The 14,461-nt window shown below is 42.7% G+C and overlaps 1 protein-coding gene across 1 annotated transcript in view; it reads right to left on the reverse strand.

Annotated features, from left to right (window-relative positions):
- Positions 1-14,461, reverse strand: part of LOC307234906 (seizure protein 6 homolog) — a gene marked incomplete at both ends in the record, with an annotated part of 152,377 nt that overhangs the window by 48,834 nt on the left and 89,082 nt on the right. The window contains one exon of the mRNA XM_080006772.1: positions 10,129-10,325. Within this exon, the coding sequence (XP_079862898.1) occupies positions 10,129-10,325 (197 nt within the window). The remainder of the gene's footprint in view (positions 1-10,128; positions 10,326-14,461) is intronic.

A 14,461-nucleotide genomic window follows, 5' to 3' on the forward strand; every position in this document is an offset into this window, starting at 1 on the left:
CCTGGGTAGCGACTGCCGGAGGAAAAGCTGGAACTCCGCAAGATTCCTGGGACCGTACCACAGCAGTGGCAGTTAAGGTGGCAGAACGACTAACGTGGGTACACACGTCCCATTGCAAGAAAGTCTACAACCTTCCAGAGGACTAGATAAACGACAACAACGGAGAATCATCAGACGTGAACTGAGATCACGATCCTTGCGGGATAAATATCATACATTATAGGTTGTTACTGTTCATTAATACAACTATCCTAGCAGAAGACGCTGTTAAACAAGAATTAACTTCGATCCGTTTGATGGTTCTCCATGGTACTAGACATAATGAGTGCGCTCAAGGAGGTGTATGTGCTTTTATAGGTGAGTCGTGCTGTACATACATTCCTGCCAATGATGTAGAATCAGGAAATTTGTTTTTAGCCATACAAGCTATAAAAGAGTTACGTGATGATTTAATGAAAGATCAAGCTAACACTTTGGACCATTTGCTTGGCTAAGAAATGCACTGGGGCCATGGATTTCTACGCTCATAAAAATATTGATACCTGTAGTGATTATGTGTTTAATGCTATTTTGCTGTCTAGCGTGTACAGTACCTATCTTTCGTAAGATGATTACTAATACGGTGACTAGATGAGTGGAAACCACCTTTTAATAATGAACAGGTTGAGATGCTGAGATGCTGAAATATGGAGATGTTTTTGTCTAATCATGTTTATCGTTACTTATAGAATGTGTTAGTCATTATGTGCACAATGTATTTTGCTGTTGTCATTATTAAGTGATAAACATTGATTAATCTGCATAGCATTATATATTAGTGAAATCTCTATGTTTGTTTTGTTTATTTCATTATGTGATTCATGATAAATTTCCTTTTGTGTGTGTGTTTTTCTAGTTAGAATTGTAAGATGGCCACACAGGATTTTTCCTCTGTATGACCAGGGGTTTTTGTCCTGTGTGTTGTCATAGTATAGTAGATAACCCTTACTGGTCTTTTACGTTTCTCAAGCCAAACGTGAGAAGAGAGGTTTGGCCAATTTGAGGTGGAGATATCCTTGAATTTATCTGGAATGTGGTTATGAGTTCATATAGTTAAATTTAGTATTAGATGTGGATTTTATTAGTAGATTCCAATAAGATAGAATTGAACGATATCTCTGAAGTATAATTGTATTGTATTCAATTTACATTATATGGAATTTTTAGCATTATTGCATTTTTCCTAATGGTGTTGTTCCAGTAGGAACAAAAGGAGGAAATGTGAGAGAAAAATGCATTCGATCAACTATTTTAAATGAGGACAAAGGCCTCTACCTCCAGAAGGGGGTTTTAAAACATTTATCTCCGTTTCCCCAGGAACCCCCCAGAGTTTATGTAAAGAGAAATGTTTTTCTCCCTACAATGTCTAATATGTAACATGAAAGAATCAGAGCACATTTGGCTCTGTTTACCTTCTATGGAGATGAAGAAACTCAACAGAGGAGCCTAGATGTGCATTGTTGTGCAATCTGCATCTGCCAGGTCAAGTTTGCAAGTACCTGTGAATACACTGTCTGGGGGTAGCACCCAAGGAAACAGTTGGGGGGCGCAGACTTGTAAGGGACCTCTGACCCAAGCCACACCCTCTGTTGTTGTATAAAGACCTCTTGATCAGAAATAAGATAAGACTGGTCTGAACACTGCTTTGGAGAAGTACTGAACGGTGGTTTACGGGTTAGGCTCTTTATTCTGCAGAATAAATAATCTTGAATATTCTCAGTTTTGTTTTCTTGTAGCGGGCAGATTAACCTCACTGATCATTGCGGAATAATTTCTTCCACAAGCGTCTTCCAGGTTGAGGGGGCAGAGTAGGAGAAGGCCTTTTTTAACAAATTCTGTACAAACTGAGGGGATGGAGAGAGTAATGAAGCCCTGGGAGCGTAGGCTATAGCAACACGGTTTACGTGACATGTAAGTGGATAAATAGGTGGGCAGCAGTCCAAAGATAGATTTATAAATGAAGTTATACCAGTGCAAAGTTCTGCGCATAGATAATGATGACCAGCTGACTAAAGAATACAGAGTACAGTGGTGTGTGAGGGGTTTATAATCAGTTACGAATCCCACAGATCCGTGATAGACAGTGTCCAACAGATGAAGAGAATGAGCTGAGGCATTGATGTAAAAAACACCCCGATAGTCCAGCAGAGGCAAGAAAGTGGCAGCAACAAGCCTTTTCCAAGCAATAAAGCTCAATAGGAAATTTAAAAGAAAGGTTTTCATCAATTGTGATGCTTAAATATTTGTAGGTGGTCACAGCCTCAATAGGGGTAACTTGTACAGACATGGACATTGTACAGACAAGACTTTTGTTGGCATTTAACACCAGTCTGAGGTGTGACTAAATAGTGTCAAATGCAGACTGCAGATGTTCAGATTTTTTAAATGCTAGGGCAACAGTGCTTGCACAATAAGAGAGTGGCTGTTCACAGACCGGGGTGAAGTGACTGGGTGACTCCCCATTACACACGGAGGAAAATAAATACATTAAATACATCTACAATAAAAGAGTATTGGGTGCACTGTCTCCCGAAATATTTTTTTCATTGGACTTTATCTATTTATGCAACTTCCCGCCCTGACGGGCCGGAGGTGCGCCCGGCCCGTCGGGTGTTTATTTACTCATTTATATATTTATATTTACATTTATTTATATATTTATTGCCTCATTAATTTATTTCATGATTTTAGAATAGGCATATTTCTTTTTATTTGTGTGCTACATCCACATACATCCTCTTTGTGCACGCAAGTGAATGAGCTTTGTCCGTGCTTCGCTCCATGCGCTGCTGCTCCATTTGTTGCTCTCCAGCATGGGGGGTGCAGACCGGGCCCGCACTGGGTGACTTCTGCAGGACTGTCCCTTGCCCCAGCTATCTATAGATGATAGATAAATACATCTACAATAAAAACACCCTGTTCGCTCGCTTGTTTTCAATTTGAGATCGCTCTGATTGGGCTTTGCCAAAAAAAAAGAAAAAAAAAGCACAGACTTAACTGGCCACCCCCTGCCCGCTTTCTCATGGCCCTGTGGCAAAGAGCTCGTGGCCAGGCACCGGTCCACAGCCTGATGGCTGGGAACCCCTGATTTAGACTGTCCGTTGTCTGTGATAAATAATAATTGATTTAGGCTTTTTTAATAGAAGCAGTGCAGCAATACATGGTTGATGGAAATGTACCCAGTCAGCCTCAGAGACAGAGTTCCTCGCATTAGCCCAAAGCTGATCCTTTTTGTGTAAGAGGCCTGCCAGCTAGGAAGTGAACCAGGGGCTATCACAGCCCGTCACCCTGAACTGGCTAATAGGCATGTTTGTTCATAAAATTACTCTGTGGCCTTCCACACGCCACTCACGTGGCATTTCCAGGGACCTCTGGCACAGAGACACAGACGACTGGGTTGTAGACGCACCAGTTTATTGTAGACAGAGGGCTAGTTGGAATGCGCCCGGGAGACGGAGATGTGTCATGACAAGGGTTCCTCTCCTGAGGGTGTGTGGGGATGGGGGTTTTACTTGTTACTCGTTAGACCAACCAACGTGCAACAGGTATACAGCCACTCTGATCCTGGGCTCCCAATTACCAGACCCAGATCAGGTGTGTCTGCTCAAACCATACCATCCCCACACAACAAACAAAATATTTCCAAGCAAGTCAACATCACCAATCAATAAAATACGGTCCCATTTAAAATGAAGTAAATCATGAAGGAAGGCTTGCTCAATTAAGTGCTTACGATTTTTTTCTGAACAACACAGGGCTTAGTACGGGGGATTTTGGTGTCCCTAATACCACCAACCACACAGTGATAGTGATCGAGTTGATTAGCAAATTCCCCTGTTTCAGAATGTTAATGTGGCATATTGGTTACTAAAAGATCAATAACAGATGATTTTTCTAGACATCTGGTGTTAAGATGTGTGGGGCTTTCAATGATTTGTGTAAGGTTAAAAGACAAAAGCCAATCCCAATTTAAATCACCTACCAGGATGATTTCCTTAAAATGTAATTGAAATAAGAGCTGCACTAAAAAGGGTAATGTGTCCATGGTAGCAGAAGGAGGTCCATAGCAACCAACAACAGTTAAATACTGACCACCAGACAAATCAATACTTTGAGCTAAGATGTCAAACTGCTTAATAGCAGATTTGGAGAGCATGACCTGTGCAGCAAGATTGGATCTAATATATATCGCCATTCCAGTGCCTTTCCTGGAACGGTCAGAACAATATTGAAGCCATGAATTGCGACATCTTTATCCAGTATAGACTTGGAAAGCCAAGTCTCGGAAACAACAATTAAATCAGCACCGGTTGCCCAAATTTGCATCATATCCATTTTAGGAAGCAGAGTGTGAGTGTTAAGTTATGACTGGTTTTGTTTTATTTTATTATTTTTCTCCTGATTTTCTCTCATATTTAGGTAGTCTCGTTCTCACTAATTAATTAATAATATTAATAATGAGGATAATAATATTGAAGCAGTGCAAGAGGGCAGCATCGAGCCACCATGTCAGCTTGGGCTCCAGGCGTGCAGGTAGGGAGAGAGAGAGAGAGCAGCTTTGATTAGGAGGGCTGGGCAGGTGTGGATTCCTTTTGTTTGCAGTAGGGTGTGCTCCTGCAGGGCGAAACAGGCCCATGGATGAGCTCCTCAATGCCTAGGTAACCGTGGCGATGCTATTGGTATGTACACTGGTTTGATAATGCGTTTGATCTGTGATTAGATATTGTGATTTATGTTTGATCCATGGGAGTAATGTGACCAGTTTAAGTAAATACTGCTTGATTTGATTTGTTTAACAGGATTTAAAGGTCAGGTTAAAAACTTTCAGATTCAAAACATTGTTCATGTCATTTAAAGTTTAGATAAATAGTATTAATAACAGGCATAAAGAGGAACATGCTAAACAGTTTAAATGTTCTTAAAATAAATAATCTTATATTAATAATTTAAAAAATAACTAATGATAATAAGTAATCAATGATAAATATACATTTGGTGAATATTTACAGTGACAGGATGAATATATTAAAAATAATGCCCTTCCATCCCGATTTAATTTACATTATTTTAAGAGAGGGAAGGAAAGAATGTGGTGACCATTTCTATTGACTAACTAACAGGAACAGTATGTTCTCTTTTGTTTCTTTTATTTTTAGGTTATCAACCTAACACACTTGATTCTCTGATTTACTAATTAAAGAAGGAAAGAAGTGTGGAGTTGTCCAGCATCCTCTGTTGGTTTCTGTGCCGAGTCGAGTTTAGGCAGGCATTGAAAGTAAAAAACCCAAATAACTGGACAGTGAGCGTTTATATGTATGAAATGCAACCCAGAAACATTCTTAAATTCTGCCAGCGAGTAGTTGTAGTTCAGGGACCAGGATTATGCTGGATACCCGACAGCAGTAAAAGCATTTCTGCTTTTTTTTTTTGTATCAAGTCACTACAGGAGTTAATATTCTGGCGTAGGGCAGCAGTAGAGTTCATCAAAGGAAAAGGCACCCGGAAAACAACCGATCTCCAGAACCCAAGGGCAGTAGGCAGTGAGGTTGTCGCACCACCTGTGGTGAGCAGCACCGCCATAAGGAGTCTGGGTTGCCGATAGCATAGCCACCTAAACTCCAGGCCACGACAAGGCAGAGAAACAAGAGAAAAGACATCACGGCATGAGGGAAAGATCCACTTAGCAGACATGCATACCCAATCCGTCAAAAGGGACAGCACAGCAGAGTGGGTGGAGGGGTTCAGTCCACACACCTTGTTAGGTCGGGGCTGGCAGTTGAGCTTAGCCCAATTAGCAATTTTGTGCTAACTAACTAGTGTCAGATGCCACAGTGGCAGGAGGAGATACCTCAAATGATCGATCCATCAGTGGGGAGAGCACACTAGAGCGGTGAGAATAATCCAGTACCAGACCAGAATGACAGACCCAGTTCAGGTTGCGTAGAAGCCAGTGTTAGTTTGTCAGGGACGCACGTAGTACAATCGGCTCAGTGGCTTGGAACCCTGGTGGCTCGCGGAAAAGCTTCGATCTGCTGGTCGAAATTTCTCTGCAGGAGATAAACGCATTTTTTAAAAGGCAAATCCGTTCAATCCTACTCCAAACAACACTCCACCAGACCAGGGTCTGCGGGGCAGGAGGGGTGCAAGTGATTCTGGTTCGACTTGCCTGAAGGACTCACACCCCCAGCCCCGCAATTTTAACTGCAATAGCCAACAGCACACAATGAGCACTGGGGGTTTCCGGGGGGGTGGGTCAGTGTGGGGGCATGGTTGGCAAGGGGGCAGCTGGATGGACCCCCCCCACCGGCTGGGCTGGAGTCCTGGTGGCTTAAGGTGTGCTGTGACCTGGCGGGGCTGCAGAGAGCGCCGCCGGGCGCCTTCTCGGGCCCCTGCGGGGGCTGCTTGCTGGTATGGGTTGGGGTGTAGGGGTGGCTGTCGGCCATTTGCTTCTGCTGTGTGTCTTCTCTGTGGCGGGTGCCCCGGGTGGTGGAGGGCCAGTATATCTGGCATCGGCGGGGGGGGCGGCTAACATCCAGGTGACCCATGCTGAGCACACTCTGCTACGAGGATGGGCACTTGCTGTCATGGCGGGTAGGGTGCCTAATCGGCTGCTGTAGGGCGGGCCTCGCCCTTACACGGGGTGTGGGTGGGCATGGGGGTCCCGCCAGCTCGCCTGTGGGGTAAGGCCTGGATCCAATTCTGCGGCTGCGTCTTGTGCCTGCACTTGGGGGTGGGTTGTATGTGAGCGCCCCTAGGGTGCGGGGTCTCCTCATGCTCCCTGGGACTGGGTTATTCTCCTCGGGGCTGGGCGTGTGGGTTGCTCCACGGCCCTCCGGCTTCTCTGGGGGCCCGGGGGTCTGCTGTAGCCGCAGGGCTGGGTGCTCGGGGCTTTCCTGCAGCTGCAGGGTGTCTACATGGTTGCGGAGCTCGGGGGGGCTTCGGGGCCCTTTCCGCTGCTTGGAGGCGCCACGACTTAACACCGACCTTATACACCAGAACCAATTGGGAAGTCATGTACACTCACTGGTGGACACCTTGCGCACACACACACACACGGACACACCACCACACCTGCCTCGAGTGCATCCAAGCACCCTCTTGGTTGCGTTCCTCTCCTTTCTTCCTTGATTTACTGCCATAACTATGACAGGAAGAGGCCGTGTGACCAGTTGTAGTTCCAATTTTCCAGGACGTAATTAACTGTTTTTCAATATACACTACTCACAAAAAGTTAGGGATATTTGGCTTTCGGGTGAAATTTATGGAAAATGTAAAAGGTTCATGCTACAGTGGTTATTATATCATGAAAGTAGGGCATTTAAGTAGAAGCATGCAATGGTGATTTCCTCATCTCAAACAATTTATTGAAACAAAAGCCAACAACAGTGGTGGGTATACCACAACAAAAAATGTCCATGTCTCAATAACTTGTTATGTGCCCTTGAGGATCAATTACAGCTTGACAACCACGTCTCATGCTGTTCACAAGTCGACTTATTGTCTGCTGAGGCATGGCACCCCACTCTTCTTGAAGGGCGGCCCTCAGGTCATTGAGGTTCTGGGTACAACAGCCTCTACATGGCGACTCAGCTGATCCCATAGGTTTTCTATGGGATTCAGGTCTGGAGAAAATGCAGGCCACTCCATTTGAGGTACCCCAGTCTCCAGCAGCCGTTCCCTAATGATGTGACCTCGATGAGCTGGAGCATTGTTGTCCATGAAGATGAAATTCGGCCTGTGTTGTTCATGCAGGGGCACAATGACTGGATTAATGATGTTATTCAGGTAGTATGGGCTTGTGACTGTACCATTCATAAAGTGTAGGGCGGTTCTGTATTGACTAGACACACCTGCCCACACTGTTACACCACCACCACCAAAGGCTCATCTGGTGACACCAGTGGCTGATGCATAGCGCTCTCCTTGACGTGTCCAACATCTTTGGCGGCCATCATTTCTGCTCAACGTGAATCGACTTTCATCAGAGAACAGCACTGACTGGTGCCTCGTCCAGTGTCAATGCTCCCTGGCACGTGCAAGACGATGATGCCTATGCCTGGTGGTGTGGTCAGGTACCCTTGCAGGTCGTCTAGCACGCAGACCACGCTGATGTAAACGGTTTCGAATGGTCTGACGTGACACTTGGGTGCCTCTCACCTCCCTTAAATGTGCCTGGAGTTGAGTGGCATTCATCATCCGGTTCCGCAGGGCACTGTTCACAATGAAGCGCTCATCAGTGTGGGATGTGACGTCCACTTCTATGCCTTTCTGTGACTCTTCCAGTCTCTCTGTATCTCTGTTGCAACCTGCTGATGACACTCTGTGACACTCTAAGCTCAGTGGCCACTTCCCTCTGAGAACATACTGTTTGAAGCCTCGCAATGGCGAGGTACTGTTGATCAGTTGTTAGGTGTCGTCTTGGTCTCATGATGTCAAAATGTGAACAGCATGATGAAGAGGACTGTTTAAATACCAATTCTAATTGAACCAGGAAATGTATTGGTCGATTCATGGATCAAACACCTGTTGTGAATTTTGCCCTTCACCTCCTTGTTAGAGAACAGCAAGTTGTGCAAAAAGTACTGAAACATTGAACAGTTGTGCATTCAAAAGTTTAGAGGAGGTCAAATTAAGTTCACCTGTAAAGGTTATAGTGCATTTTAGGTTCATCCTGAAATTTCACCCGAAAGCTGAATATCCCTAAATTTTTGTGAGTAGTGTAGGTTGTCGTCCAATGTTGATGTTTTTGTCTAAATGTTTTGGTTCTATGTTTAATTGTCTCACCCTCTTGGAGTAGTGATCAGTTGTTTATAGACCCAAACATGATAAATAGTTCTCCAAAGAGGGGTTTTGGTGTTGGTTCTCTTGGTGGTGGACAGAGTTATTGCCGCAATTCTTGATGATTTAAGAATTAATAAAGCGTTGCATTGCAGGTTGAGAACTTGAACTCCACTTGCAAACTAACTCTGTCCTAGATACAAATACTCTTTGTTGTATGCCCAGCATGCTGACAGCACAGGTTAAAAATAAATAAATAAATAAAAATAATAAATACAAAGGCAAATCCGTATGGGTCCCTCCATTAGACATGGGCTCAGAGTTCAGGACGAGGCAGGAACACGAAGACGGTGAAAATACAAATGAAAGTCAAGAAGAATAAAAACACAGAAATACAAAGACAAAAAAGTGTAATAAAATTGCAGGGATCAATTTAAAACAGGCCTAAACACTCAAAGGACACAAGAACTCAAACCCTCACTGACTTGATTGTTGAGACCCAACCCAACTAGAAACTCAGTAGGACTATTATTACGACAAACTTAGAAATAAACATCTGAAAACAGACAGAAATAAAAATATAAACGTTTAAAGTGCAATTTAAAACATACTGGTTATTCACCAAAAAGCAGTTGCAAATATACAGGTGAGGTTGAGGGAAGCCTGAGATCTTCCAACAAGTGTATCATGTTAATTAATGCAGCTTCTCCATGTTTAGTTTTTTCTCTAGGTACAGTTAGTACGCTATTAGTAACACTCCGAGATAAAGAAAAGAGGTCAGAATCATTCATACTGTAGGAGCAAATCAGAGATGTATTTTGCTCTAAGCCATTCAGAGATTTGTAAACAATCAGCGGTATCTTGAAATCAATTGTGTGATGTAGTATGTAAGCCAGTGCAGAGACCTGAGAATTGGTGTAAAATGTTCAGCTTGTTTTGTTAAAACTAGAGCAGCAGCATTCTGAAAGTGCTGTTTTGGAGAGACCTGACAGAAGACTGTTGCAGTAGTCCAGTCTATAGGAGATAACGGTATGGGTATGTGTTTGTCTTCTTATGTCATTCATCTTCAGTTAATGTAGCTTTTTAGTATGCAGAGATAGGGAGTCAAGGTGAGCAATAATGTTCAGCCTTTCTTCTTTGACACCAAAGACAATGACCTCAGTTTTGTCCATATTTAGTTGGAGGAAGTTCTGGGAATCCCTGTGTTACAGCATGCGTGGACCCCCAAAACAGATGCCCTGGACATTTTGTCCATCCTTACTTAAGGTTGAACTGAGCCCAGTTTGGGTGGAGGGACAGAGTGAGCCTTACCAAAGAAGTGAACCACAAAGCCATTTCCATATCCATAGATGTTGGTGGCAGGGTCCGACTGGAACTGGATCGTGATGTCTGCCGTGGAGGTGTAGAGCTTAAAGCGAGAGCGGGTGGCACCGTACTGGCCCAGAACCTTGGCGGTCAAGTCGTCTCCGTCATAGAAGGTCAGCAAGTCGTTTTTCCCAATGTTTAACCTGTAGTGGAACAGACAGGGAGAGAGATTATCATTGACCGGTAAGCTACTATTGAGTAGACTGTATTCAACAAGTCGAGGAAATTGATATTGCACACATTCAACAGTTCAACAGTTGGAAAAGCAGATTCTACCAGAGCAATGTAAACACAAGGCAAGAGATTGGGATTTTCCCCAGGGGCAACATAAAGTTCTTGTCTCATTGAAGCCATTGGCTTTCCATTGTGTGACATTCACATCAAAATTTGGCGACAGGTGATTGACACCTTTCCCATTGCCAGGAGAAATGCGTTTTTTTTTTCTGGTGCATCACGTTCGACATCACGAACACGCTGGAAAAGAGGTGTGTCATGGTTCCAGTGTGATTGGGAATAAAACAGTAGAGGAGACAGCAACTTAAACAAACAACAACATAAAACTGAAAAACACAAGTATTTTGAGCCATTCAAAAGATATCGGATCGTTCATGAACGTTCCAACACTACAGTAGAAGCAGCATGGAGCACTGGCAGCATGGAGTATACGTGCACTCCATGCTGCACCGGCCAGTGCACGCACCGGTCCTTTGGTGGCGGGGAGAAAGGTCCCCGTCATAATAGTGGGATTTTATTTTAGATGTAGGCTATTTTATTTTACATCTCTTTATGGAATGAAACAAGCACCATGCGTTTTGGGTTACACTTTTTCCGTTACTCTCTATCCGCATTAGGGTGGACATGGCCTCTAAATGCACAAAATGTAAAAGTTATAAAAATTATCGATACAATATTGTGGGGGAAAAATATCGCAATATCAGTATTGATTCTTCCCCGGCGCCATTGGGGCATTTAAAATATGACTTTGTTATTGAAGAATGTGATTAACTGTTCTTAAATGGCCCTTATAATATACGCAATATTTTTTATATAATATACGCAATATTTTTTCTGACTTTTAGACTAGTTGACTTCATGCGACGCACACACATGAAGTGAGCCACCTGTAATTGCCGGCAAAGATTGCTCATCGAAAGCTGAAATTATTCTTATGAATGTCGGAAACATTTATTTTTGTTAAAATTTGTTTGAAATTAAAAGCCCTCTAGTATTTGATACACGGGTCCAGCCATATAAGTTTTAAGGTTCATTTTGCCAAGACGCAGCTTTTTTTTTTTTTTTTTTTTTTTTTTTTCCTGCAACTAACCGACCAATGGAAAAACTTGGTTGACTAAGACTGTTCTTTGGTCAACTATTTTGGGGCAGCCCTAGAAATGTTTTTATGTGGTGTCCAAACTATCAATTTAAGATTAGTAAAAACATGGGACGTGGCCTAATGACACGCTATCAACGAAGGACCTGGTTGGCTCACAACAGAATGCAATTGGCTTTTAAGACTGCAAAATCTGATTTACGAAAAGCAGCTACGGTGTGGTAATTTTGTGGCAGTACAGGTATCCAAGAATGCAATTATGTGGCTGTGAAATGTTAGCTTGAGAACAGCCATTTACAACCAACCCTGGCTTTAATAGCTTTCCCTATAGATGTGTTGCATCTACTCTGTTTGCAGGTCAATGATTTTCCCAGACTAGTTCGGCCTCGTCGTTTTTCTTGCGCTTCACTTGTGAGCCAGCAACAAAAGTGCTTTGAATATACAGTAGATTACCTGCACAGCTCTGCTTTCACTTCTGTATATAGTAGATGGAAATAACCTGTCTGTTTTCTTTTTTTGTCCATGCTGTGGTTCTTGTTGTGTTCCTGATTAAACAGAAATTGTGAAGTACTTGCTCGCTAATGGCATCCACTGGCGATCCAGTGTTTCCTTGCACCCTTGCACTCCAAATGATCAGAATCCATGCAACTCCAATCAATTGAACCATTTGTGCATATACTGTATGTGTGGCAAAGATATGCAGTTATATTGCTGTATGCAGCTGCATCTTTCTCCCTAACCACACAATATTTGTCAGTACTTCATTTTTTAGGATATTGATTAAGAGTGAATAAAAGCTGTTTTGCACCGAGCATGAATGTACTCTACCAGGGTGTAACATTTGTGCAGCGTTAATCACATTCAACACAACTTTGGCTTTTGCACATAACGTGCAGATTATGCTTGTGGATCTAGATCTAGTGTTCATTTTATTTTCTATCCTGCCAAATTATGAGGAATGTGTAGCAGAAGAATGCATGAACATGATAGCGCTAATTTCATTTTCATATTGACTTCGCGTTGGACTTGATCTATTGTATTACATCACACATAGCATGTGTGCAAAACTGGATGAACCAATTATTTATTTATTTATTTTATTATTTTTTAGTAACTGGGTGGTGGGCAATTAAAAAATGCAACAAGTATGGAAAATCCACCCTTGACCCAATAATATGTAAAGAAAATTATGTGAGAATGAACATTTGCTTATGGAAGTGAGATGATTGTAAGAACTACTCCCTCATTTATTCCAAAACATATGAAAGGCGTTGACTTCACACGAAGAGAACACCAATGTCAAAACCCCTAAATTTGTCACCAAAAATGTTATTACACCGATCCTCTGTAGCACCAATTGACCAAAACCAATGCAAGGATAACCATCAGCTATACTGTCATGGAGGAACGCAGGAATCTTTAAAGCTATTAACTGTGTGTGTGTGTGTGTGTGTGTGTGTGTGTGTGTGTGTGTGTGTGTGTGTGTGTGTGTGTGTGTGTGTGTGTGTGTGTGTGTGTGTGTGTGTGTGTGTGTGTGTGTGTGTGTGTGTGAGAAATGACTTAAACTGTGCGATGCTCTTTGCTGTCGCTAATTAATCACCAGCGACTCCTGATAAAACTCATTAGTGAACAAGAGATTGAGCTATTAATCACGTCTGGAGCGTTCTAAAATCAAGAGATCACGAGCTATGTAATGAACTGACACGCGGCAAAACCCATGAAAGGCCTAAATGTTGTCTTTTTCCCGTTTTGAGAAAGAAAATAGGAATTCTGAAATGTGTGAAAAGGTGCTGGTCTCTTCAAACGGTCTCGTTCACACCCAAGTTAGGCAAGCACTCGTGTGGCCTCTTAGAGCATATCCAATTCAAAATGGGTGACGCTTTTATCCCGCTCAGGAGGCAGATAGAGAAATGTTGTTGGCTGGTGTCAAATTTGCTCTGATAAAGCGAAACAAGGAGCCTTTGCGTAGCTCAGTGGTGCATCTAGTGGGGGGGGGGGGGGGGGGGACGCTAGTTTGATGTCGTCCAATTTGAAAGAATGGGGCATAGTTTAACTTGGTGTTATATGAAAATACATTTTTTCAATTGCAAGTATATAACTGCATCACAAAAATGACATTTGTCTTTAAATGTTGCAGATGTCTTCAGTGTTTTATCTATCTAGCTTATCTATCGTGTCTAACTATTGTATCTACTGTAACTATCTACTGTATCTATCATACATCTATCCATTTAACTGCCTGTATCCGTCTGTCTGTCTATTTGTTGTGTATGCTATAGGTATATTATAAAATATGTATATAATATATACATATTTAATTAATTTAATTTAATTTATTTCATTTTTTAAACGGCACCTACGTCATTTCCGTAAACAGACGGCTAAAGCGCAGCACGGGGGTGTTTCGGTCCACTTGTCTGTGAAAACTTTCTTCTCCGTATCGTTATGGATTACGCGAAGTGGGTGGCAGAAGCTCTGAATCATATTTCCGACCTTAATCTGACCAGTGTGATAGGTCCAATCTTATATTATTCCGGACTTGGAGTTTAAAACAGCGGAATTCAAACTTAATGTGACGATGAAACAGAATATTTTCAAGAACCACCGGTTGAGACCGATGCGTCCGTTGTTGTTACAACGGAAGAAGTTGATGATGTGATTAAGTCCGTTGAGGTTTTTTCAGGTTTTCTGAGACTCATAATATTGATAGACTCTATGATAGACACTACTGATGTACTCTATGCGGCTGTGGTGGTGACTGGGGACTTTAACAGGGCGAACCTTAAAAAAGTTCTGCCTAATTTCTACCAACAAATCACATGTGCCACCAGGGGAGATAGAACTTTGGACCATTGCAACACACCTTACAAGAACAGATAAATGACCGTGTCGCTCCCTGCTTTCGGGAATCAGATCACGCCACGATTTCGCTGGTTCCCGTTTACAGGC

The sequence above is a fragment of the Zeus faber genome (genome assembly GCF_960531495.2).
Source record: "Zeus faber genome assembly, chromosome: 9".
NCBI lineage: Eukaryota > Metazoa > Chordata > Actinopteri > Zeiformes > Zeidae > Zeus > Zeus faber.